This window comes from Xenopus laevis, chromosome 4S (genome assembly GCF_017654675.1).
Source record: "Xenopus laevis strain J_2021 chromosome 4S, Xenopus_laevis_v10.1, whole genome shotgun sequence".
NCBI classification, from domain to species: domain Eukaryota; kingdom Metazoa; phylum Chordata; class Amphibia; order Anura; family Pipidae; genus Xenopus; species Xenopus laevis.
The window spans coordinates 40539664-40563168 of NC_054378.1; the positions used below are offsets into that span (position 1 = coordinate 40539664).

At 38.9% G+C, this 23505-nt stretch overlaps 1 protein-coding gene across 1 annotated transcript in view; it reads left to right on the forward strand.

Moving 5' to 3' along the window:
- Positions 1–21565, forward strand: part of cdh15.S (cadherin 15 S homeolog) — a 35222-nt gene extending 13657 nt beyond the window's left edge. The window contains exons 2-14 of the mRNA XM_018260506.2: positions 9645–9815; positions 10642–10797; positions 11448–11592; positions 11701–11861; positions 11996–12121; positions 12348–12533; positions 13866–14119; positions 15643–15785; positions 16101–16340; positions 16602–16841; positions 17679–17815; positions 18157–18321; positions 18401–21565. Of these exons, the coding sequence (XP_018115995.1) occupies positions 9645–9815; positions 10642–10797; positions 11448–11592; positions 11701–11861; positions 11996–12121; positions 12348–12533; positions 13866–14119; positions 15643–15785; positions 16101–16340; positions 16602–16841; positions 17679–17815; positions 18157–18321; positions 18401–18601 (2325 nt within the window). The 3' untranslated portion in view covers positions 18602–21565. The remainder of the gene's footprint in view (positions 1–9644; positions 9816–10641; positions 10798–11447; positions 11593–11700; positions 11862–11995; positions 12122–12347; positions 12534–13865; positions 14120–15642; positions 15786–16100; positions 16341–16601; positions 16842–17678; positions 17816–18156; positions 18322–18400) is intronic.
- Positions 21566–23505: the final 1940 nt, after the last annotated feature.

A 23505-nucleotide genomic window follows, 5' to 3' on the forward strand; every position in this document is an offset into this window, starting at 1 on the left:
TCTGCCAGCAAGCATCATTTTTACCAGACAGCCTGGTCAAATACTGGTCAGGTGGCAATCCTGCTCCATGATAAAAATCAATATTCTGACCCTTCCAAGTCTTTTTCTGAATTTATGATTCCCTTTTTGGTACAAGTTAGGCAGTCTCTGTGGAGTTAGATATCCTTTGTTTGTCGTGCTTTGTATACAGGATTTCCCGACACGTTGTTTGCTATACCAGATTGAGCAGACATATTTTTCAGGGCCTGTCCTGTATTTTCCAATGTATTTATCAGTGCATTTTGTCATTTTCCCATCTTATAAAACTGACAAAGTACAGGCAAGTGTTTAACTGTTGATATGTCTAGAAAATAATTTCCATTTTATGATTTCATTTTGTTAGACCTAAAAATAGGTCCTTAAAGAGGTATTTGACATTAATATCCCTTGATGTAGCCAACAGTATGCTAAGGTTGGTGATTCAAGGGGGTTAGTCAATAACATACTAAAAGTCAATATAAAGGTCAAATAACTATAATAATTAAAATTGAGTATGTGTAATGTGTGTGTACACTAGTCTTTGACCCCTTTATTATAAATTTCCTATGTCCTTGAGTCAATCGTTTTCAGATGCCAACTGCAGAACAAGGTTATACTTTCCTAGTAAAGACTAAAATAAATACATCAGCCAGAAATGTAAAAGTAGAAGATGTATGATTTCCAAAGCCTTCCAAATTCCCTAACAACCCCTAAATAACGGGTTTTTGAATAATAGGTCCCATACTTTTAATTAAATGCCCGTTTCATCCCGCAGAACATGAGTTAATGAGTTTTTTTTAATAGATGCCTCTATAACTGTTCTTGCACTGTGAGATAGAGTGTGACTAAAGTATTCAATTTCTTCTTCTGATCCCAGTGAGAGGCAATTAGTATAAAATAAGATCATGCTGTATGTGGACATATTATATCTCTTATAATTAGAATCGGCTGCCCAAGAGGACTACTGGAAAAGAGGTGCTTAGGGGAGAAAAATATCTTCATGGTTAACTATGAAGAGTAGAGTACATTTTTCTTTATTGACCAAAAGGTGAATTATTCATGAGGACAAGAGAACATCCTTCAAAATATGAAGAAAGGAGGTTTTATGGTTGCATTATAATGTTGTATTGGCAGGTGCAATAGATAGTTTGAAGAAAGGACTGAGTGCCTTTTAAGGAAGTGATTTACAAGAAGAATTTATTTTTCCTCTTCTGAGACATGTCAGATACAGCTTTAAATGAAGTCTTGTCAGTATCTTCTGCATAAGCTAGAATCTAGACTGGAAATATTTGATTAACAGTTTGAAATTGATAGACGGTTGTTTATTCAACCTCATCTACTATAAGACTTGGTACAAATATTTACTAGGCCGTTAGCTTTAGGTGTATATTGCCCTTTTATCCACAGAGCATAATACTTGGCATTGGAAGATTTGCATATGTAGAATATTTACAGAGTGCTGCCAGTTCTGTGTAATGTTAAGAAGCTGTGCACATTCCCAGACATTCGTACATCATGTCGTACGCACTGTATATCAGAACTGAGTCTATTCCAGACTCATTGGCAGCAACCTTGGGAAAATAGCATCCCACAGCTAATAACATTCCCACTGCCCACCACCCTACCTCACCAACATAAAATGTTGAAGAAAACGGACAAGGAAATGCCTAAGCAATGAGGTGTCCTGGCTTGGACAGTTAAATCAAACATGGATCTCCCAAGGGTGCTAGTATAATATTATATAGTCATTCTTTTTTTGGATATATTTACTTTGTATTTTGTACTTTGTACTCCCTAATTAAATCAACCTATGTATTTCTTAGCCTTGGGGTGTAACTAATGAATCCTAGGATTCGAATGTGTTCCAGTGGATTTTGAAGTCTTTTTTCCTGATTGGCGCACTTGGTAGAACCGCCTACTTGTTTCCCATTGGCTTCTTCTCTTTTAAATATCCTGTAATTATTTTTCAATGTTCAGCCTATGACTAAGTGTCCGTGGTAGACACAAAACGCATCAGGCCTTGGTTCTTAATTATGGAGAATAAAATGTAAGCATTTTAACCTTTTACAATCTGACTCCAGTTCTACTACTTTGTGGGTCCAGGCCTGTGCCAGCCTCTTTTGATGTTTCCTGGTGTCTGCTAATATTATATGTATCATGTGCTGACATTGTGCTGTTCCACACCGTCAAACTTGCTTTGGTTCTGTGCATTGAAAGGTGTGTGTGTGTTTAATGCAAAGTTAAATACACTGCTGTTTTTATGCATAGTGACATGTATGTATGGATTCATGCTTGTTATGTTTAGTGAGTTTTGTGAATTGTGTCACTTTGTTCATCAGAGTTATAATCCAAGAAAAGGTTGATGGAGGATGCTGGAGGTTGTAATTCCAAAACAAGTGCAGGATTTCAGTTTAGAAAGCAATGACTTACATAAATAATGGGGACATATACAGGAGTGGGGCCAAATCCACATGTTTGCTCCTACTGGATTCAATGTAGAATCTTATAGTGCAGTTTGTTACTGATAGTATGTTCTGTACTGCAGGGAAGTCTGCTGCTTATGGTATGTTCCCACACAGCAGGACACCTAGGCCCCTGAAGACTGCAGAAAGTCTAAATAATAAAATAGATTTCCATCCATAAGGAAAGCACTGATATTGAAAGAAATATATAGACCAAATATTAAAATTCAGACCATTTTTGGGTGAGAGTGTCTCACTGTTATCCTTACCTGCTGAGGGTATAAACTGCCTGATAATTGGTTGTATTAGCCACACTGTTTACATAATCTGCACAGCGATAATGGAAGATATTTAACACAATTGTGTGACTCTAGAGTTTTTTATTGTGGTTGGGCTACAATTATGTCACAGGTTAGTACATTTGAAGCAGATACGAGCTATAGACGGTAGTCTGGGCTATGGAAGCAGGACAAATCAAAAGTTTCTTTAATTCAGGATGCTCTGTATACCCTCACATTTTACTGTAAAATAGTGCTTAGTACCAGGGATAACTTTGTTATGGTAATTATGTATGCAGGTTATGGAAAACCAAGCGAGTTGTATGAATGGTTTCGCTGGCTACGACCTACATACCAGTTATGTCACCCATCTGGTTCTTGTCTGGGAAATGCAAAGCAACAAGAGGTGCTGATAAGGTTGTTGCCATTGAGTCTGTCAGTGTTAGCAAGACAATGCTTAAATACAAGATGAGTTATTAAAACTTTATTGAATCCAGGGGAGGAACCGCAGTAAATAATAAAATAGTCACCTAATTAGACTAATGCAAAGAGAATCTAAGTGTTAATATAGTCATTAGGGGAATGATGCAATTGAGAAAGGGAAATCAATGGCAGAGACTTCACACTTTCATGTAAGGCCAGTGGCAAACAGGGCTGTTCCATTTCCCAAATTTGATGGAGATCTGAAGGATATTGAAGGCACTCCCAATGGATGGGGCAGGGACGGGGCAGGACCCAAATGCACAATAACCAACAAGACCACCATGGCAAATGCAAAGCTAAATATTTACACAAAGTAAAAAGCATAGATGATTGTTTAACAAGGTGCTAGCTTCCCTTCAAAAGAGAACACAATAAAACAAACATGACGTGTAGGTTTTTGTTCCAAAGGCAGATGTGGGAATGGCGTGTGTGTTTATGGAAGTAATGCCAGTTTACAGGAGTAACGTTTATATAAATAACTACCCCCTTCAGCCATTTGGCGCAGTGCATTCCTCTGAACCTTTCTTGTTTTGAATGAGGTAAATTCCTCTGACTCCAGTAACAGGACCATACCAAGGGAATAGAGGGCTGGGAGGAGCAGCTGCTGGTACATTCTGGGTCACAGGGGAGTGCTCAGTGCAAGTTAATCCTCCCACTCAGGGCAGCTGGATAATCAATTACTGCACTCTACTTTAACACCTGCCCATGGCTGCTCACTCCTTGGTCACTGAAGAGTAAAATGTTTTAATCCAGGGTATTTGCTTAATGCACATTAGCTGCACCATGTGTATCAGCACTGCTGGGCTCTTCCAGCTTCCTATAGGGAAAATGAAACTTTGAATGACTAGAATCCTTTCTATTTATAGCAATGCCATTATGCCATATTTAAGAGTTGGTAAACCCATAAATAAAATTTCATTCTTAGCTGCTTTCAAATATAAATGTATTTAAAAATATTTACTAGTTTCAAAGTTGGATGTACATTAAACTAATTGCTATTGTAAGTAGGGATGCACCAGGATTCGGTTCGGGATTCGGCCAGGATTCAGGCTTTTTCAGTAGGATTCAGATTCGGCAGAATCCTTCGGCCCAGCAGAACCGAATCATATACAAATTAGGGGCAGGAAGGGAAATCATGTGCCTTTTTGTCACAAAACAAGGAAGTAAAAAATCCAAGAAATCTTGTGAGTATATACCCGAAAGGGGGAATCTTGAAGAATATCACACTGGTGGATCTTCTGCAATATAGCTCTCCAGGCACCATTTTCAAACACTCTGTGGCTCTAGGGGCTTAATTGCTTATCTTAATTGAGACAATACTACTCTATGTGTGCGCTTCCTTTTGCATTCTATTTCAGATTTCCAAGGAAGTAAAAATGTTTTCCTCTTCCCAGCCCGTATTTAAATATGCAAATTAGGACTCTGTTGGGTATTCTGCCAAATCTTTCGCGAAGGATTCGGGGGTTTGGCCGAATCCAAAATACTGGATTCGGTGCATCCCTAATTGTAAGCAATGCCAATCTGACCCTTGATTTTAGCTACACTGCTTATTCTGACTTCTGAAACAAAGTAGCAGAAGCCAGACCTTTCAAGAAGCATGCAATATAATGTGGGAAATTGAGTTTGGAATGGAGGAAAGTTGACCTCTGTTACATTGTGTCAAGAACCAGCCGACAGCAAGGGGCAGACAAATGATGCTTTAAATTGCATTTGGAGTTACAAAGATGTTCCTATTAATATATATAGAAAGTTTTCAGAATCCTAACCCCACTTTATCTTACAGTCTAACCTGCTCAACACATGCACACACACTAGGCCTCCATGAGTTAAAGGTATATTAGTAGTGGGTAGCATTAAAGGGACAGTCACACCAAAAATGAAAGACTTTTAAAGTAATCAAAATATAATGTACTGTTGTGATGCACTGAGTACAACTGGTGTGTTTGATTCAGAAACTCTACAATAGTTTATAGAGACAAGTTGCCACGGGGGCAGCTATTCAAAGCTGAAAAAGGTGACAAGGCACATGATACACAGCAGATAACAGATAAGCTCTGTAGTATACAATGGGATTCTTCAGAACATATCTGTTATCTTCTGTGTATTCTGTGCTTGAATGGCTGCCCCCATGGCTACACATTAGGTTGTTTATAGAATCTATAATTGTGGTTCTGAAGCAAACACATCCATTTTACCAGCAGGGCAACAGTACATTATATTGTGATTCCTTCAAAACAATTTCATTTTTTGGTGTCACCGAGGGGACTGCACTCCTCTCACTCACCTCAGGAGAGGCTCATGTATGTCACTGCACAACCTTTAGTGCCCATGTGTGTACAGGTATGAGACTGCTTATACAGAATGCTTGGGACCTGGGGTTTAACAGATAACGGATCTTTCTGTAATTTGGTTCTTCATACTTTAAGTCTACTAGAAAATCATATAAGCATTAAGTAAACCCAATAGGCTGGTTTTGCTTCCAATAAGGATTAATTATATCTTAGTTTGGATCAAGTACAAAGTACAGTTTTATTATTACAGAGGAAAAGGAAACAATTTTTAAAAATTTTGTTTGGATAAAATGAAGTCTATGGGAGACAGCCTTTCTGTAATTCAGAGCTTTCTGGATAATGGGTTTTCCGGATAAGGATCCTATACCTGTGCCAGCACCCATAGGCATGTCAGCTGCGTATTTGTCTTTTACACCTTATTCCCGTATGCGGCCCTTGCACCCTGCCTTTTATGCTGTGCTTGTATTTCCTATGGCAGAACTGATGTTTGTGGCTGTGCATATAACAGATATACTCAGTCATGTACTACTACTGTATATGTCGTGTTCACACTTTCAAGTGGCATCAAATGACACCTGAACTGTCTGACAATAGTGTGGCTGCATGGCAAACTCAGAGGGCAGGGAGAGCAATAGGAGATGCCTGAGTGATATTAGTATTTCCCCATGCCAATCCCTGAGGTTTGTACATCAGTGTCAGATATCTCCAGTCACTGAATTAGCAGCAGTCAGCATGGACTCACAACACTTGCAAACTTGCAAATTGACACAGCTCCGCTCAGGGATCTTCTAAATCTGTAAATGGAATCGGCAAGGGTCCGTGTTAACATTTTTAGCACCAGGGGCTGGATGAAGAATTCTCCTGGAAAAGTGACATAGCTTACATACTACAAAGATATGGAAAGATTTACAAATGTATCTCCCTCATTGCATGCTTGCAAATTCATGTTAACCAATATCTGAGCATTTGCCAAGTTCCCTTAATTTCTTAATGCCCATTTACAAAGCCCATTTAGAGTGCTTAATGCCTGTGCCATGAGGCAGGTGCTAAGTACAAGGTTCAGCTTCATTCTGCTCCCATTTTCTAACTTGCATCACTGAATGAGCACAAATGTGATACATGGGACAGCAAAAGGCTGCTCTATTCTGGACACTAATTCTTCCTTTCCAACCCCAAATCAACTCCACCCATTATATATATATATATATATATAGCTCCAAAGGTTGCCAGCACTCTCAAAAAGGAATTCATTTGTCTGGGTGCAGAAACAACAAAATATCTCTAAGAACTGTAGAAAGATCCGCACTTTCAGGTTTTATAGAGAAAAATAAATAATGTATTAGTTACACAGGTCTGACATTTCAGCCTCCCCAAGGCCTTTCTCAAAGTGCCAAATGATTCACAGTCATGCCTTATATTCACTCACTGGCGGGAAACATCAGCTATAACTAAACTCATATAATCATTGTCACAGACAAAATCAATTACCGGTAAACAATTAACACATTCATTCACCATATCAGCAAGATATAGCATATGTTCAAAAATAAACAGCAAGTTAAAAACAAGTTACCAAACCCCTAGTTAAAAACAAGACACAATGTAGCCTTATATTATTCAATCCATCTAAGCATGCTACATATTGTTATTAATATTACAAATGTGTCACTTATTGAGAAACAATTCAGTATCAAACACAATAAATATCAATCTCCCATTTTTCCACTGGATTAACCATTTCATATCTTATACTGCTCTGTCGGCCGTAAAGGCCTTGGGGAGGCCGAAACGTCAGTCCTGTGTAACTAATTATTTATTTTTCTCTACAAGACTTGTGAGTGCGGATCTTTCTCTAGTTGTTATATATAAATTTTTAAACATAGTTTAATCAGTACTCACCAGTCCCAGAGGTTCAGCTGGGTGTTAATCATAAATATTAATAGCAGTCCACGAAAGCAATCACAGCAACAATAGTTTATATATATATATATATATATATATATATATATATATATATATATATATATATATATATATATATATATATATATATATATGATGGTGCTCTAAAAATACATGTTAATAATAATAATAATCATTATCTAGATATTTACCAAGGCGGGATATTGCTTAGCCGAGACTTGGTCCCAGTGGTGACACCTGCCAGGTCTCCGTGAGGAGTGAGTGATTGGCACGGCCCGGGTCTTCTCACAAGTGTCCATTTATAATAACACATGGTCCTGTAACCTGAGACATGTAACGTGCCGAAGCAAAGTACCGTATATACTCGTGTATAAGCCGACCCGCGTATAAGCCGAGGTACCTAATTTTACCTATGAAAACCAGAAAAACATATTGACTCGCGTATAAGCCTAGACACAACTATGTTATATATGTTGCTCTTTCTTCACGGCTGGGATGCCTCACTACAACATGCAGGAGCCGTGAATGCAAAGGTTCTTTGATCTTGAAACGCCATCATTTAGATTAGAGAAGAACCCAGATGTATAAAATCGCTCACTCTGGCAGTGGGGTATTTGACAGCCATGATTTATGGCAGGTAAGTGGTTAAAGGATACTATATTACTTGAATAAGGATAATCTTCCATTTACCTAAGGAAACAAAGTGTGAGGACATATTTGGTTTTATGTTTATGAGTGGAATATTGTTTATTGTTTAGCTATGCATCACAGTAAGCTATGCCCTTATATTTGCCTATAATAGAGTATTACCCAATAGCATTGCAAAAGTCATAGCTGGACAACAGATAGAGGGCTGCAGGTTTGACATCGCTGATTTATATCAATGCACCTTCCACCATTCCTTCCTCCGTGTGTGACAAGCAGAGAGTTGGGCAGGCACAAGATACAAGAGACGGCACTTACCCTGAGGTGAAGGTCTCACTGTTCGCTGCTTAAGGCGCTGGGACTAGAGAAGACGCGTACTCGCGCAGTTCAACAAAGCTGTCACGTGGGGCAGGGGTTTGCCTTCTCTGTACGGAACGCATTTTAGGACATATGCGCCTACCGTAATTACCGTACCTTTGACGCATGCGTTGTCCTATGCCTTCTCCATAGCCTTCTCCATAGCGCATCGTCACGCCTGCTCCAAATGCGCATTCACACCAGATGACACGCGCTGTTGCTCTTTGCGGCTGGGAGGGGGATTCATCGCTACAAGGCTGCTGACCCGCGTATAAGCCGAGGTAGGATTTTCAAGCACATTTTGGGTGCTGAAAATCTCGGCTTATACGCGAGTATATACGGTAGTTTTACTGTAATTGTCCTTGTTCCTTCAGTCCAGAACACATATATATGCAGACACACAGGATACAAACATTTTTATATAAGTATAATTATCACGTCTGATTTTACTACTTTGCCATGAGATGGGAATACTATATAAGATGTTTTTCAGCATAATCAGCACATATCGTTCCTGCCTCTAAAATCTCATACAGTTCTAAGTCTACTAAAATGTCTCTTGAAACAGGACTGGGTCATTTCTCATATATTTCACTATTCTGGGCATTATTTCTCATGTTTTTAACCCGTTATCCAGAAAGTTCTGAATTACGCAAAGGCTGTCTTCCATAGACTTAATTTTATCCAAATAATCCAAATTTTTAAAAAAGGATTTCCTTTTTCTTTGTAATAATAAAACAGTACCTTGCAATTGATCCGAACTATGATATAATTAATCCTTATTGGAAGTAAAACCAGCCTATTGGGTTTATTTAAATTTTACATGATTTTCTAGTGGACTTAAGGCATGAAGATCCAAATTACAGAAAGATCCGTTATCTGGAAAACCCCAAGTCACGAGCATTCTGGATAACAGACCCCTACCTGTATAAATAGACAATGAATGGACATTGTTTATACTCCACACAATTCAGTGATTAGCCACACGGAATCACCTTGGCTTCCATGCATCTTGTCATCAGTCAGGTTATTTTAGTCCAAAGACTTGTACAAATTTGGTTGAAAACTGACTGAACTGGCCAACCTTAATGTCATTGTATACCCAGCTTTTTATATTATAAACATGCTGGTTACTCAAGTCCTCACACACAACCTTGCTAACTATTTCCTCTGTGTGTCTCTTGTAGTTGCAATGTTTAATGGTTTGGGATGAACATTCTCCAGAATCCTCTGTGTTCTTTCCCTGGAGACAGCGAGGCAGAGGGACTGGCAAGGGGCACCGGGTTAAAAGAGCCTGGGAGATTCCACCAATTAGCGTGCCTGAGAACTTCAGGAGGATTCCTATGCTTCTCGTACAGGTATGTAACTAATGTTGTGCCAAGAAATAGTTTCCAGGCTCAGAGACAGAATAGAAATGGTTTAACAAATAACGATTGGAACCTGCTTAGTCATGTAATCCACAAGAGTCATTTATATCCTTAGTAATGGTGCTGAGTGATGTCATCACTTAATACTGGTGCTTAGTGATGTCATTTGTATCACATGACTCACGGAAAGTTTTTCTTTAAAATAAAAAATAATGTACCCCTTGTTGTAAAATATGAGGATACTAGAAGTGACCATATGGCCATGGAACTCCTTGGTGACTTATAATATCCTAATATTTTACATTATTATTCACTAAACAATGACTTTTAACCATAATGATCTGTACCATAGATAACTTTAACCCCCGTACCAAAACCCCCTAAACTTTCAGGCATTGCCCCCACTCCCTCCCTGCAAAGTGCATTCGTTAAAAAAAAACCCTTTCAAAAATTACTTAAATGCAGAGAAGCGCAGCGGTGCTCCTTTTTTGCCATCTTCCAGCTCTTCATGTAGATTATACAAAGAGCCAGAAGATGGTGCTCCGCTGCACTTCTTAAGGGTCAGAATATATATTTTTTTTAAACGCATGCACATCCGGGGAGGGAGAGGGGAGCAATGCCTGAAAGTTTAGGGGGGCTTTTGGTGAGGGGGTTAATTCTCCTTTAAGGTAAAAACAATTTTCAGATGAAACAAATTCATATTTAAAATGATGGTTTTGATAGCGTTCCTTTTCAGACAATTCTTTTGCTACCTTTTTTATAAAGCAACAGCTATACCTGACACACTCACTGACACATGTTTCTGCTCATCCCTCAGCTTAAATCAGACAAGCAGCACATTGGCACTGTAATATACAGCATAAAAGGACCAGGGGTGGATGAAGAACCTCGGGGCATCTTCACTATCAACAAAAACACAGGGGAGGTGTACCTCAATGCTGTTCTGGACCGCGAGAAGACTGAGCGATTCAAGGTATCCTCTAAGAAATTGAATATTGTACATAAATTGCTCATTGCTCTGTCTGCTAAACATTCCATTGCACCTTGACTGAGGACCTAAAATATGACACATTATTTTGTGTATTTAGTTGTAGAAGTGCACCTATTTAAGGCTAAAACAACCATATTTCTATGTTGTATTAAAGACAATATTTTAAAGGACTGCTGATATATCAAGTATCAAATATCAATATTTTAACCTTACTGTTGAAATATCAAGGCACACAGCAAAGTGGCATCATCAACATTGTGATGGTTATTTTAAATAAACCATAAATGTATAGTTTCGCGATGCAAGGACATAATGCCAAGTGATAAGCAAACAACACCCATTCATAACCTCCTTTTGAATTATTTGCCTTCTTTCCAGCTTTCAAATGGGGGTCACTGACCCCATATAAAAACCAAAAGCTCTGTAAGGATCTGTCATTGCTATCAATTGCAAATTGTCCCAGAATATCACCCTCTACATCAACTAAATGTTAACCCAAAGGTGAAAAACCCTTTTAATTTTGAAACTGATTTGAGCTGTTGTTTCATCGAACAAGGTTTCCTAATAGCCTGGGCTTCCGCTACCTTAAAAGTTACACCTTTTTCTATTTCTTCCTCTTTCCTACCACCAAGCTACGAGCATTTGCATTGGACAAAGGAGGATCAAGCCTTGAGGACCCCACTAAGTTAGAGATTGTAGTCTTGGATCAGAACGACAATCGTCCAGTGTTTGTGCAGGAAGAGTTTACTGGGCATTTGTTGGAGGGAGCTATACCAGGTAAACTCAGAATCCAAGAAAATCCTAAATGGTGGATAGGAAGAAGACTAATAATAGTTTAATGGATAGAAAAAAGACTATTTACACATTAAAAATTTTTTTTACAAGGTACCCTTGTTCTGAAAGTAGAAGCCACAGATGCAGATGACCCAAGGACAGACAATGCTGAACTTAGATACTCCATAATCCAGCAGGAGACTCCAGAAATGTTCAGCATAAACCAGAATACAGGGGAGATCAGAACTGTTCAAGTGGGACTGGATAGAGAGGTACTGCACTTGATAAAGGTTCAAGCTCAAGTGGCCGATCTCTGTAAAAAGCCTTTAGAAATCTCTAATAGTTTGTCTCCATGGAGTAAGTGGCACAACATTGTTCCTTATTTCTAACATTCTCTCTTCTCTAGGTGGTTGGATCGTACAATTTAACTGTCCAAGTGGCTGATATGTTAGGGGAAGGGCTAACCAGCACTGCCAGAGTTATTATAACCATTGAGGACATCAATGACAACCCTCCGGAATTTATGCAGGAGGTAAAAACATTAGCCAAACCGTATATATAGTCTATATTGCTGTTTGTCTGTGGCTGCAATACTGAGTATTGCTTTGTGTTTGCACAGTGTTGAATCATTTCATTCAAAGATTAATATACTGTATTTATGGATGCATTTAAAAATATTTTATGCAACTAATTCTCAATAGGTCTATGTAGTAAGTGCTGAAAACCCCTGATCTATGTATTGTTTGTTCTGTTTCCAGTTCTCTATGGAGGTGCCAGAGAACAAAAGCAATTTAGACATCGCTAGGGTGAATGTTACAGACAAAGACCTCCCTGGCTCTATCAACTGGAGGGTGCGCTACTACATTACCAAAGGAGACTCCAAACGAGCATTCTCTATCCGCACAGATCCACAGACAAACGAGGGAATATTGTCTCTAATCAAGGTAATTCAAATCATACAAAGAATTTGCTACAGAATTGAACTGCGTAAGAAAACACAACCCCTAGTGGTTAGTCATAAAATGTACCAACCAATCTTATTAAAGGAACAGTAACACAAAAAAATAAAAGTGTTTTAAAGAATGACAGTTAATGTACTGTTGCTCTGCACTGGTAAAACCCGTGTGTTTGCTTCGGAACTCTCCTATAGTTCAAATAAACAAGCTGCTGTGAAGTCATGGGGGCAGCCATTTAAGCACTGGGTACACAGTAGATAACAGATAAGGCCTGAAGAATTCCATTGTATACTACAGAGCTTATCTGCTATCTGCTGTGTATCCTGTGCCTTTTCACCTTTTTCAACTTTAAAATGCTTCCCCCATGGCAAAACAGCAGCTTGTTCATATAAACTACTGTAGAATTTCTAAAGAAAACACACTAGTTGTACCAGGGCAGCACAACAGTACATTATATTTTCAGCGGTTGTCCCGTTTTACAATATAATTGAAATACTTTATTAATTAGGGCGTCATGGGGCCCCCTGCAGCCGCAGGGTCAGCTTCCTCTGTAGTTACGGCCCTGGAAAGTGGGGGGATAGAGTTGGAGGTTAAGGGGCAATATTGTTGCAATTGCTGATTATACAGGATGGATTGACAGATGGGAGATATCTGCATTATACTGAAAAAAGGAAACTGCACCATATTAACATGATTAAAGCATGAGGCAGATAATGCAAGATGATTATTTTTCTGTTATGCTCCTACATACCAACTTGAATTAACATTATTATTTACTTATAATTCTAAAGTACCAACATACACTGCAGTGTTGTACAGAAGTGTGTATACATCGTACATATAGATTACACAAGAAAAAACAACCATTCAACCAATACAAGGAGTAAAACGAGCCCATATGGAATGTTTCTAGAGGAGTAATGATTAAAGGAGAAGGAAAGTCATCTTGCACTTGGGGGTGTCAACTGTTGGGCACCCCCAAGTGATTGTAGTTGAAGAAAGAGGAAGACAGAAGAAGATCGCTCTGTGGTGCTTACTGGTATAACCCTGGCCCGGTGCAGTTTTCTGCTGATAGAAGCACAGACCCAGAGTTTCACGTAACTACAATCACTTAGGGGTACCTAAAATTTGGCACCCCAAGTGCAAGAAGACTTTCCTTCTCCTTTAAGCAGAAGGTTACAGTCAGGTATAGGTTGGAGATTTTTCCAGCCTCTCATCAATAAATTGAATGTCACATAAGTTCTGTAAGTATAGCAGCTCTGTAAGTATAGAATGCACCTTTCTACCACTAACTCCTTCCAAACTGACCTCTGCTTTCAGCCTCTGGATCACGAGGAGCAAGAATTCTACCAGTTGACTATATCAGCTGAGAATGAAGCCAAGCTCAGCCCCTCAGCCCCCCGTCCAAGTCGCTCCCAAACCCGGGTGAACATCACCGTGAAAAACCTAAATGAGCCACCAGTTTTCTCAGAGAACCCCAAGGTGGTGCGAGTGAAAGAGAGGATGGCTGCAGGAAGTGATATCACAGTATATACAGCAGTTGACCCAGATAGCAAGCAAACACAAAAGATCAGGTGAGAGCTGTGCTGAACGACAGAATTGACGCTGTTATTTTACACCACTTCAGACCTCGCGTGATCCTTAATCCATTGAAGCAGCAAGTAAATTCCAGCATAAAAAAAAACACAGAAAAAAAACCCACAACAGATGAACGCCATGTTTTCCAATAGCATTTTCCAACACCTTGATAAATACCAATTTTTTTACACAGATGTGGTACATTTTGTCCATGTTTTTTTACACAGTATGATAAATAGTCCTCTTAGTGTCATTAATTACATACGGGAGGGGGGGGATTATTAACAAACCCTAATTCCAGGGTTCCCTTGTAGGATCCAAAATGGAAATGCTGCACCCGCGCAAGATGTACTAGTTTAATCCGCTTGATAAAGTTCCAGAAGTGGCTTAGTGAGTCATGGCAAATATTTGAGAGCATCATTTGTTTTTATTTAGTTTTAATTTTTTAATTTTTTAATTTTAATTTTGTTCTAATAATGTATTTTGTCAGTTAACGGCATTGTTTATGTCAGAACTTCTGTTCCCAGCAAATTTCTTGCAAGTGAGTAGTATATACATCTCCTCCATTTCCATTGTAAGGGCAACAGTCCAAAAGGAGATTGCCAGCAATAAATCTCCTCTTTTGAGAGCAAAAACCCGTGTGTTGCTTCAATCTCCTGAAGTTGCCTCAAGAGGAAACTTCAAGCGATTTTCGGAGACTGAAGCAGCACATGGATTTTACCACCAGAGATTCACTTTATAGCCGGTGGAAAAGCTTATACAGGAGATTAGTCACCCACAGGACTGGAGATTTATCGCTGGTCATTAAGGAGTGTTAAGTAATCACCTGTTACCCTGGGAGTACTCGATATTACCAATAGTGTTATGCTATTGTGCATTTATTTTATATTTTTAAACAGGAAAAGGAAATATGGGAGTCTGTACAACCTTTAATAAGAAACTGATATACAGTAGATCCCCCATTTTACGTTTTTTAGGGGACCAGGAAAAAATGAGGTAAAATCCAAGAAAAAAGTACAGGAGTCTGTTTTACTTTGAGATACAATATTTACTGTGTTAATAACAAGGGTTAAACATTTGCAGCGTTGATGTTACTCTATGGGGGCATGTGCAAGGCCTCTCAGTCACATACACAAGCTAAAGCAATTGGTGTAAGACTGTATAAGGGGCAGACTAATTGGAATTGACCATTTACAGGCAGAACCATGGCAAAATATACATCTGGTCAGTATTTTAACCTCTTTATTTCACAAATAATAACATTCATAGAGGGAAAAAAAGCAGTTTTTGGGAACATCAGGACAATATTTTGATGTAAAATCTGGGAAAAGATTACTTAAAATCAGGGAAATGCATTATAAATTGGTGGGACCACAAATAAAAAAATGTAAAATGCGGGAAAACATAAAATCATGGGACTTAAAACTGAGGTTTCACTGTATTAGGGCTTAAATACAGTTTGGTACATTTTTGCTACTGGTTCTAGGCAATTGACATAGGTTGGTTATTTCCTTGGCAGATATTCTGTGGTGTCTGATCCTGCAAATTGGTTAAGTCTGGATGAAAATTCTGGACAGCTCCGTGCTAGATACACGCTAGACAGAAAATCTCCTTTCCTACAGCGAGGATGGTATACAGCTCTTATTGCTGCAACTGACAACGGTAACTTTGCAATGATTCTGGGATACTACATTTGGCTCTGATCCCCATTTGGTAACATGGTTGCTCTTTGCAGTAGCACAACCAGCCATCAATAAGCTTTTATTAGTCTAGTTTTCAGAAACAAATGTTAATATCTAGTGTGGGCTACGGTGTGGGTGCAAATAATGTTATTATATTACTGTCTCTTATAGTTTTTCATCTTTGTGGACACACTGTGTGTCAGTTTTATATGTGTGCTTGGGCACACAAAAGACCCTATTATTTGCTATGATCTTTCGGGTGCAATTGTGATGAAATGGGTTTCATTATTTGCAGCTGTCCCCCCACTGAGCTCTACTGGGACACTGTCTGTGGAAATGCAGGAAGTGAATGACCATGCTCCTGTCCTCCTGCCGCACTCTGGTGAATTGTGTAAGAACTCCCAGCAAGGCAATGGGATGCTGCTTCTGAGTGCCACTGATGAGGATATGCCCCCAGAAGCCCATCCATTCCACTTTCAACTGGACCCATCATTCACAGATCTGACCAGTAACTGGAGTCTTAGTCCTGTCAATGGTAAGTGTTTATCAAAAATGCAGAGAGATTAGTGAGTCTGTAAACACAATAACCACCACACTGTAACCAGTATTTATAGCATGTGTGTAGCTAAAATTGGTAGCCCCAACATGGTTTCAACCTTTGCTTTGTTAATATTTTATCAATACTGTAATGAATTATGGTTTAGAATTTCAGACCCCAGCTTCTACAGTGCAGGGAGCAATGACACACTTCCAACACTTCCAACCATGCACTATGTATTGTATCTCCGTTATTCAGATACTCATGCATTACTCCAGCTTATGGCAGATGTACAAGAAGGGGTCTACGTTCTGCCCTTCTTGGTGTCTGACTCTGGGAACCCTCCTCTTGCTCAAGTACAGTTCCTGAATGTGTCTGTGTGCCTGTGTGATGCTCTGGGTACCTGCAAGGGTAATGCTGTGGCTCTATTTGGCTCTGGAACAGGCATAAGCCTCAGCGCTCTCATCATAATCATGAGCAGCATCGCCCTCCTGTTGGGTAAGTGCTGCATTAATATCATATACATTCCATTTACTAGAAAATCCTCTAAGGCAGAAATTCCCCCAAATGCAGGTGTAACGTCATGATTTATTTATACAGAGCAACAAGTTATGAAGCTCTTTACAATAATTTAAAACAGGGATCTTACAAAAATGTAACAAAGAAAGGCTACAGAAAGAATAAGGATTGGAAGGTCCTGCTCAAGCAGTATATGTGTCGACAGCAGTATAAATAAAATGGCCATGTTTTATATACCTATAGCTTTGTTATGCGTATAACAGGGTCTTGGCCAAATGTTGGCCTGCAAAGTGGAACAGGTATAGGATGTGTTATCCCAGAAAACCCAAAATCCAGAAAGCTTCAAATTACAGGAAGGCCATCTCCCATAGAATCCATTTTATTTCAATTAAATAATTAAATTTTTTTTAAATAATTTTCTTTTTCTCTGTAATAATAAAACAGTACCTTGTACTTGATTCTTGGCATATTTGTACATCATTTTAGAAAACAACACATTGTTTTTAGGACTGGTAAGATCTGTCCCAAATAAGTTCAGTCTGCTCTGACTTCTAAAAATGTGAAATTACTACTAACCTACCCACCCAGCCAAATACAACAGTTGAAAGTACAGCAAATCCACCCACCAAAAATATTGTATCTCAATAAGGCACCTTAACATGCACAGACATACTAAAATGTGTACAACCTGTTTAGAACTGATCATGTTGCCCAATCTATGATTGTATAAGCAACTAAAAAGCCTGTTTGTGTCCCCCCTTTAAGCCAAAACATACTGTATATATTTATGTATATATCTTGCTCCTTCTTGTTCAGTGTTGGTTCTGTTACTGCTCCTGTTCCGCTGCTCCCGGAGTGGCCCTGCACACAAAGGCCTACTTGCGGACTCTGAGGAAGATGTCAGAGATAATATTTTTAACTACGACGAGCAAGGTGGAGGTGAAGAAGACCAGGTATGCTTTGTGGGTGGTGTTGCTATAAATGCTTCTTCCTTTGCTCCTTCATTTGCCTCAACCTAACGAACAGATTCAGTCCTTTTCAGTTTATTTTAGTATTTGGGTCACAGATGTACAACTGCGTGCCAAATATGGTCCTCCAAGGGCGTATTATAGTCCACAGTCTGCCCAAGGGCTTCACTCACTCCTTTGTCATTATCATTTACATTATCTTTGTGGTACAATGAATAAATGTCTCACTACACTTAAACAACAAAAGCTGAGTTATTAGGGAAAACATATGATATACATGTAATATAATAACATATGATGAAGAAGCTGTTTTTACCCCCCTAAAGGATGGTTATGACATGATCCGGCTTAGGAACCCTGGCTTGTCAGTCCCTCCATCCCCCAGGCTGAAACCACCGATCCGTAGAGATACCCCCTACAACCAGACTTTACCTCGCTACCCTCGCAGACCAACCGATTGCCCGTCAGATATAGCAGACTTTATACAGGATGTAAGTGTCTCTACCACTTAACAATTAACCAAATGCCACCAGTCCATAATAAAAGCATGTTCTTCATATCTTTATACAGGGACTGCAGGCTGCTGACTCTGACCCAAGTGTTCCCCCATACGACACAGCTCTCATTTATGACTATGAAGGGGAGGGATCAGTTGCTGGAACCCTCAGCTCCATTTTGTCTAGTGAAGATGACAGTGACCAAGAATATGACTATTTGCAGGAATGGGGGCCACGATTCCGCCGGCTGGCAGACATGTATGGGCACCAATGACTGTTGTCTAAACTAGAAGAGACTGCTATAATAAGACATCAGATGTCACATGTTCAGCCTTTACACAGATGATTTGTGAGTGGGTAATTTAACACTTTGACTACTGGTAAAATATCTCTCAAGAGTATACCTAACACACCGTTTATATTAAGACTTTTTTATGGCGTATTTTTATACATTTGACTTTGAAACGATCTTAGAGCCAAGATGGAACAAGACGGCTCTATAATAAAGGATGCTTCAGTAGAACATTATGGTCCAAAGAACAGGGACCAAACTGTTTAATTCAGAGACCCAGTTTACAGCAGCACTGCAAACCCCTCCTAATCTAAAGACATATCACATGTGAACACGTTGCATGAAAAAAGGACAAGGAATGACCTAGTTATGCTAAAGGGCATGCTTGCCTGTCCAAAGACATTACCATAACTATAGAAGGGATTGTCCACTTTTTATGACCCTGGCCAATGTAAGCATTCCTTGCTTATTAAATGCGCACACATTTGGTGGAGGAGCCAACCAGGTCCTTGATTATCTGTCAATAAGACACTATGAGTTGTCTGCAATTCCTTGGGTTCAACTCTTTGTATTCCTTGGAAAAGTTAACAAGATCTAGTCATGCCTTATGGTCTGTGCTATGCCATGGAGTGGTAAAACGAGCAGAATGTTAAAAGTTACACTTATGGGATTGAATTAGGATGTGAGAATTAGGCAAAAAAGGTCTTGGATTATTTTTATAGAAATGGAGAATGGAGCTTTGCTTTAAGCATTACAGATTATGTAAAGCAAATTTCAGGAACAGCAGAAAGGAGACAGAGAATGGAAGAGATTTGGAAGGTCCGAGTATGGATCAGTTAGTGAGGAGCATTGTTATGGCACAGACATAGGCACAAATACAAACAGGGTGAGTGTTATCTACTTAGCTGTTTGGTACACAAGTTGGTGGTAGAATGTAAAGTGCTTCGCACTCCATCGTAACCTAATGTTTTATACTTATAATAAAAGTTTTTATTGCTGAAAAATATGTTATTTTTTGAGTCCTTGTTCTGTGATGCCTCTGAAAAATAACCCCTCCGTTAATGGGACACCGTTCATGGGTTATTTGCTCCCTTTTGGTCTCATGGACAGCATCATCTTCTCCACTGCATTCAGTTGCTTTTCATCCTTTAGCACATATTGCAATCCAGGCTCGTGGAGTGTTTTATCGCTCACTACTCAGAGTTCTGTTCTCCTCTCCTTTTGAGGAATTAACTGTGTCACTCCTGATCATCTTCTTGGTGGAGCTTGTCAATCGAGCATAGTTATCAGGGTTGTATATGTGATTATTTGTGAAAGAGGAGAGCACTACAGACGCAGATTAACTGCTAGTGGTTGATGTTTATTTTAAAGCTGCTATACACATCAGGGTTGTAGTCAGTGCCATGTTTAAGTATCTTGAGTAGGACGGAGCAGCAAAGAAGGGTGGTGCAAAATCTCACTATGCCTTAAGGTTTCAGGAAGACTCTTTCTCTTGGTCTCTGGGAGTAGGAGGAGACTGAGCTATGAGAGAATACAGAAAGATGAAAGAACAACATGGTATAGGAAATACCTCTACTTGTGCTGAAGCTCGAGGAATGGAAGGGCAGCTCGGCCCAACATATTTACTCCCATAATCAAACCCAGGCCTGAACCCCTTTACAGCGAAAAACAGAGAAATGTCTTATGGCTATATAAAGGAACATTAAATGGAAAAATGAAAGGTTAGACTAGGACGCATAATAAAGAAAAATAAAAGCAGAAATATTTTAAAGGGCTTTATGTTTTTAAATAAGAGTATTACTCACCTAAAAACAGTTGGAAGCACTTTACAAGCATAAAAAACACTCAGCATCACCACAGCATGGGAACATAGGGAGCCCACCACTAATATCATAATTGAGGCTTCAATAAAAAGATCTATTGACATAACATAGTGTCAGGAAAAATCTCATATAAAATATAAAGAAGAAGAATGATATTAGAAACTTTACATTGTGAGGGCAAGACACATGAGGGAACAAAACCCAGTAAGGATGGTATAGTGTAGTGGCTTTATTACATATAGTAAAGAGTAGGAGGACAGATCGGCACCCACAGGATCTCACACAAATGCAGATCAATATGCAGGCGACAATCTCCCTACCAGCCTATAGGAAATATGGAATTTAGGGGCCGAAAACCTGTAAGTTCCGACCAAAGCATGGTCTGATACCACATCCAATTAACCTACAAAAGGAATGAAAAAAGTTAGAGAAAAGAAGCATGGGGGTTTGGAAAAGGTAAAGTGGTTGGAATGCACCTTAAATCATACAATCATTTCATAATACAGGTTAACTGTGTATAAATGTGAAAAAAAGTTTTGTGTAGGTTTCTAATACATAAGGCTGATGGCACACAAGGCATCCTGATCTCAGGAAACTGTGCTACAAATGGATCACTCGTGTGCTTTAGGCTGATAAAGGTCAGTAATGCTGACATTCTTTGCCCACTGGGATATCAGTCTAAACATCTGTCACAGAAAGCATGTTTCAAGGTTCTCCCTGACTGGGCTAGAGCAAATAAAATGCTTCTAATTATCCTCAATTTGAATTAACCTTTCTTCTATTTAATTCTGTTATAGCCTCTGCACCCCTCAATGTTGCACCATCTGTGGAACCAAACTCAACAGTGATCTGTCCCTTTGTCTGCTGGGGATAAACAGCCATAACTGCCCATATCTGTATTTTTAAATAGTTACTTATGTTGCTGAAAATAGACAATTTCCCATGTAGTTCACATCATTTTATTAATCCAACATTAAAAACATTTACCATTGTGTTCAGAATAATAGCAGTGTGTTTAAAAAAGTGAATAAAGTTCAAAATCCTTACATTTTCCATGCACACAAATGCATTCCAAATGCACATGAAGAAAAAAAATTTGCAAATTTGTATTATTCCTTTACAGAAATTAAAGAAAGGGGAATATTAGGCTGTTCCACAAAAATAGCAGTGTCTGCATTCATCTTTACAAACTTTCACTGTATAAACTGAAAAATGTTTCAAGATTTTGTTTTTTATTGAATCACTGAACTACTATTTAGTTGTATAATCAGTGTTTCTGAGAACTGCTGCACATCTGCTGAGTCAACCAAATTCTGGCAATTCGTCGAAACATTTCGCTCATCACTAAACATGATCTCTTCAAGTATTCTAATGTATTGAAACTGATCCATGATCCCTGGTATGTGATAAATAGGTCCAACACTATAGTATGAGAAACATCCCCATATTATGATGATTGCACCACCATGTTTCCCTGTTTTCACTGTGTACTGAGGCTTGAATTCAGTGTTTGGGGGTCATCTGACAAACTGTCTGCGGCCTCTAGACTCAAAAAGATCAGTCAACAAAATGTTGCACCATTTCTCTTTAGGTCAGCCAATGTGTTCTTTGGCAAATTGTAACCTCTGCAGCATGTTTTTTTTTTATCAATGGGACTTTGTGAGGGCTTCTTGCCAATAACTTGGCTTCACATAGTCGTCTTCTAATTGTAACAGAACTTTCTTTGATCTTCCTGGAGCTGATCATTGGCTGAGTCATTGCCATTTTGACTATTCTTCTATCCATTTGACTTATCGTTTTCTGGGTTTTTTTTCCACGTCATTCAGGTTTTGGTTGCCATTTTAAAGCATTAGAGATCATTTTAGCTAAATAGCCTGTCATTTTCTGCACTTCTTTATAAGTCAGTCATGACTGTTGGTTTTCTTTTGCTCTACTACACCTACTAGTAAGTTATTTGCCATGTAGAAATATAATTTCTACCAAAAACAATGGCTGATTACGTTAGTGATGTCGGACTGCTATTATTCTGAACACAACTGTATATGCAGGCAGGGAGGGGCATGGGCCTAATGCATTTCATGCCAAAAGTGAGTCACTATTTCAGAGACCATCTAAGCTGTTTGCAAGTGCAATGTACAAAGTGCAATTTTGGACTCAATTTCCATATTTTCCCTAATACAGTGTTTTCACCATAATTCCATCCTCAATGTAGGCATTCTTTAGACTCGAGTTTGCTGTGTCTATTGATGCAACATGTACTAGGAACCCTTGAGCCACTGTCCCCTCTGAAAGCTCCAGGGATCTCCTGCAATAAATAGAAACTTAAAAGGCTTAATTCAGAACAGGAATGCAACATCAACTATATGGAAGAGCATGAACTACTTTCAATGTAAGTTCCTTTAATGAATGTGATTTTTGCTACTGACTGGGACCGCATATACACTTGTGGTAAATGTCGTAAATTAATCCTAATATCAATTTCTAGTCTTAAAGGGGAAGTAAAGTCCAAAATAGAATAAGGCTAGAAATGCTGTATTTTGTATACTAAACATAAACATGAACTTACTGCACCACAAGGCTAATCAAACAAATGATTTATGCTTCAAAGTTGGCCACAGGGGGTCACCATCTTGTAACTTTGTTAAACATCTTTGCAAGACCAAGACTGTTGCACATGCTCAGTGTGGTCTGGGCTGCTTAGGGATCGTCATAAATTATCAAAACAGCACAAGTCAAATAATATCTACCAGAAGCCGAAACAGCAAGTCTGATTAATAATCCGAATATGCAGACTGTACTGGATCCTATGTTATCATGTAATCTAATGTGGATTTTATCGTTCTTCTCCAACTCTGCAGAACCAGTGGCTGCAGCAAAGTATCATCCAAATAGAATCTCAGTTTATCTGTTTAAAATCTGGCTCCATGATCTTTGTCCCTACAGCTGGAGTTGGAAACAGTAAAGGGAATGTAAAGGAAAAAATAAAATCCAATACAAATCTCTACACAGTCGCTGACTGCTCTACAGAGAAACAAACAAAGCTGCTTGAGTTAGTAAGGAAGT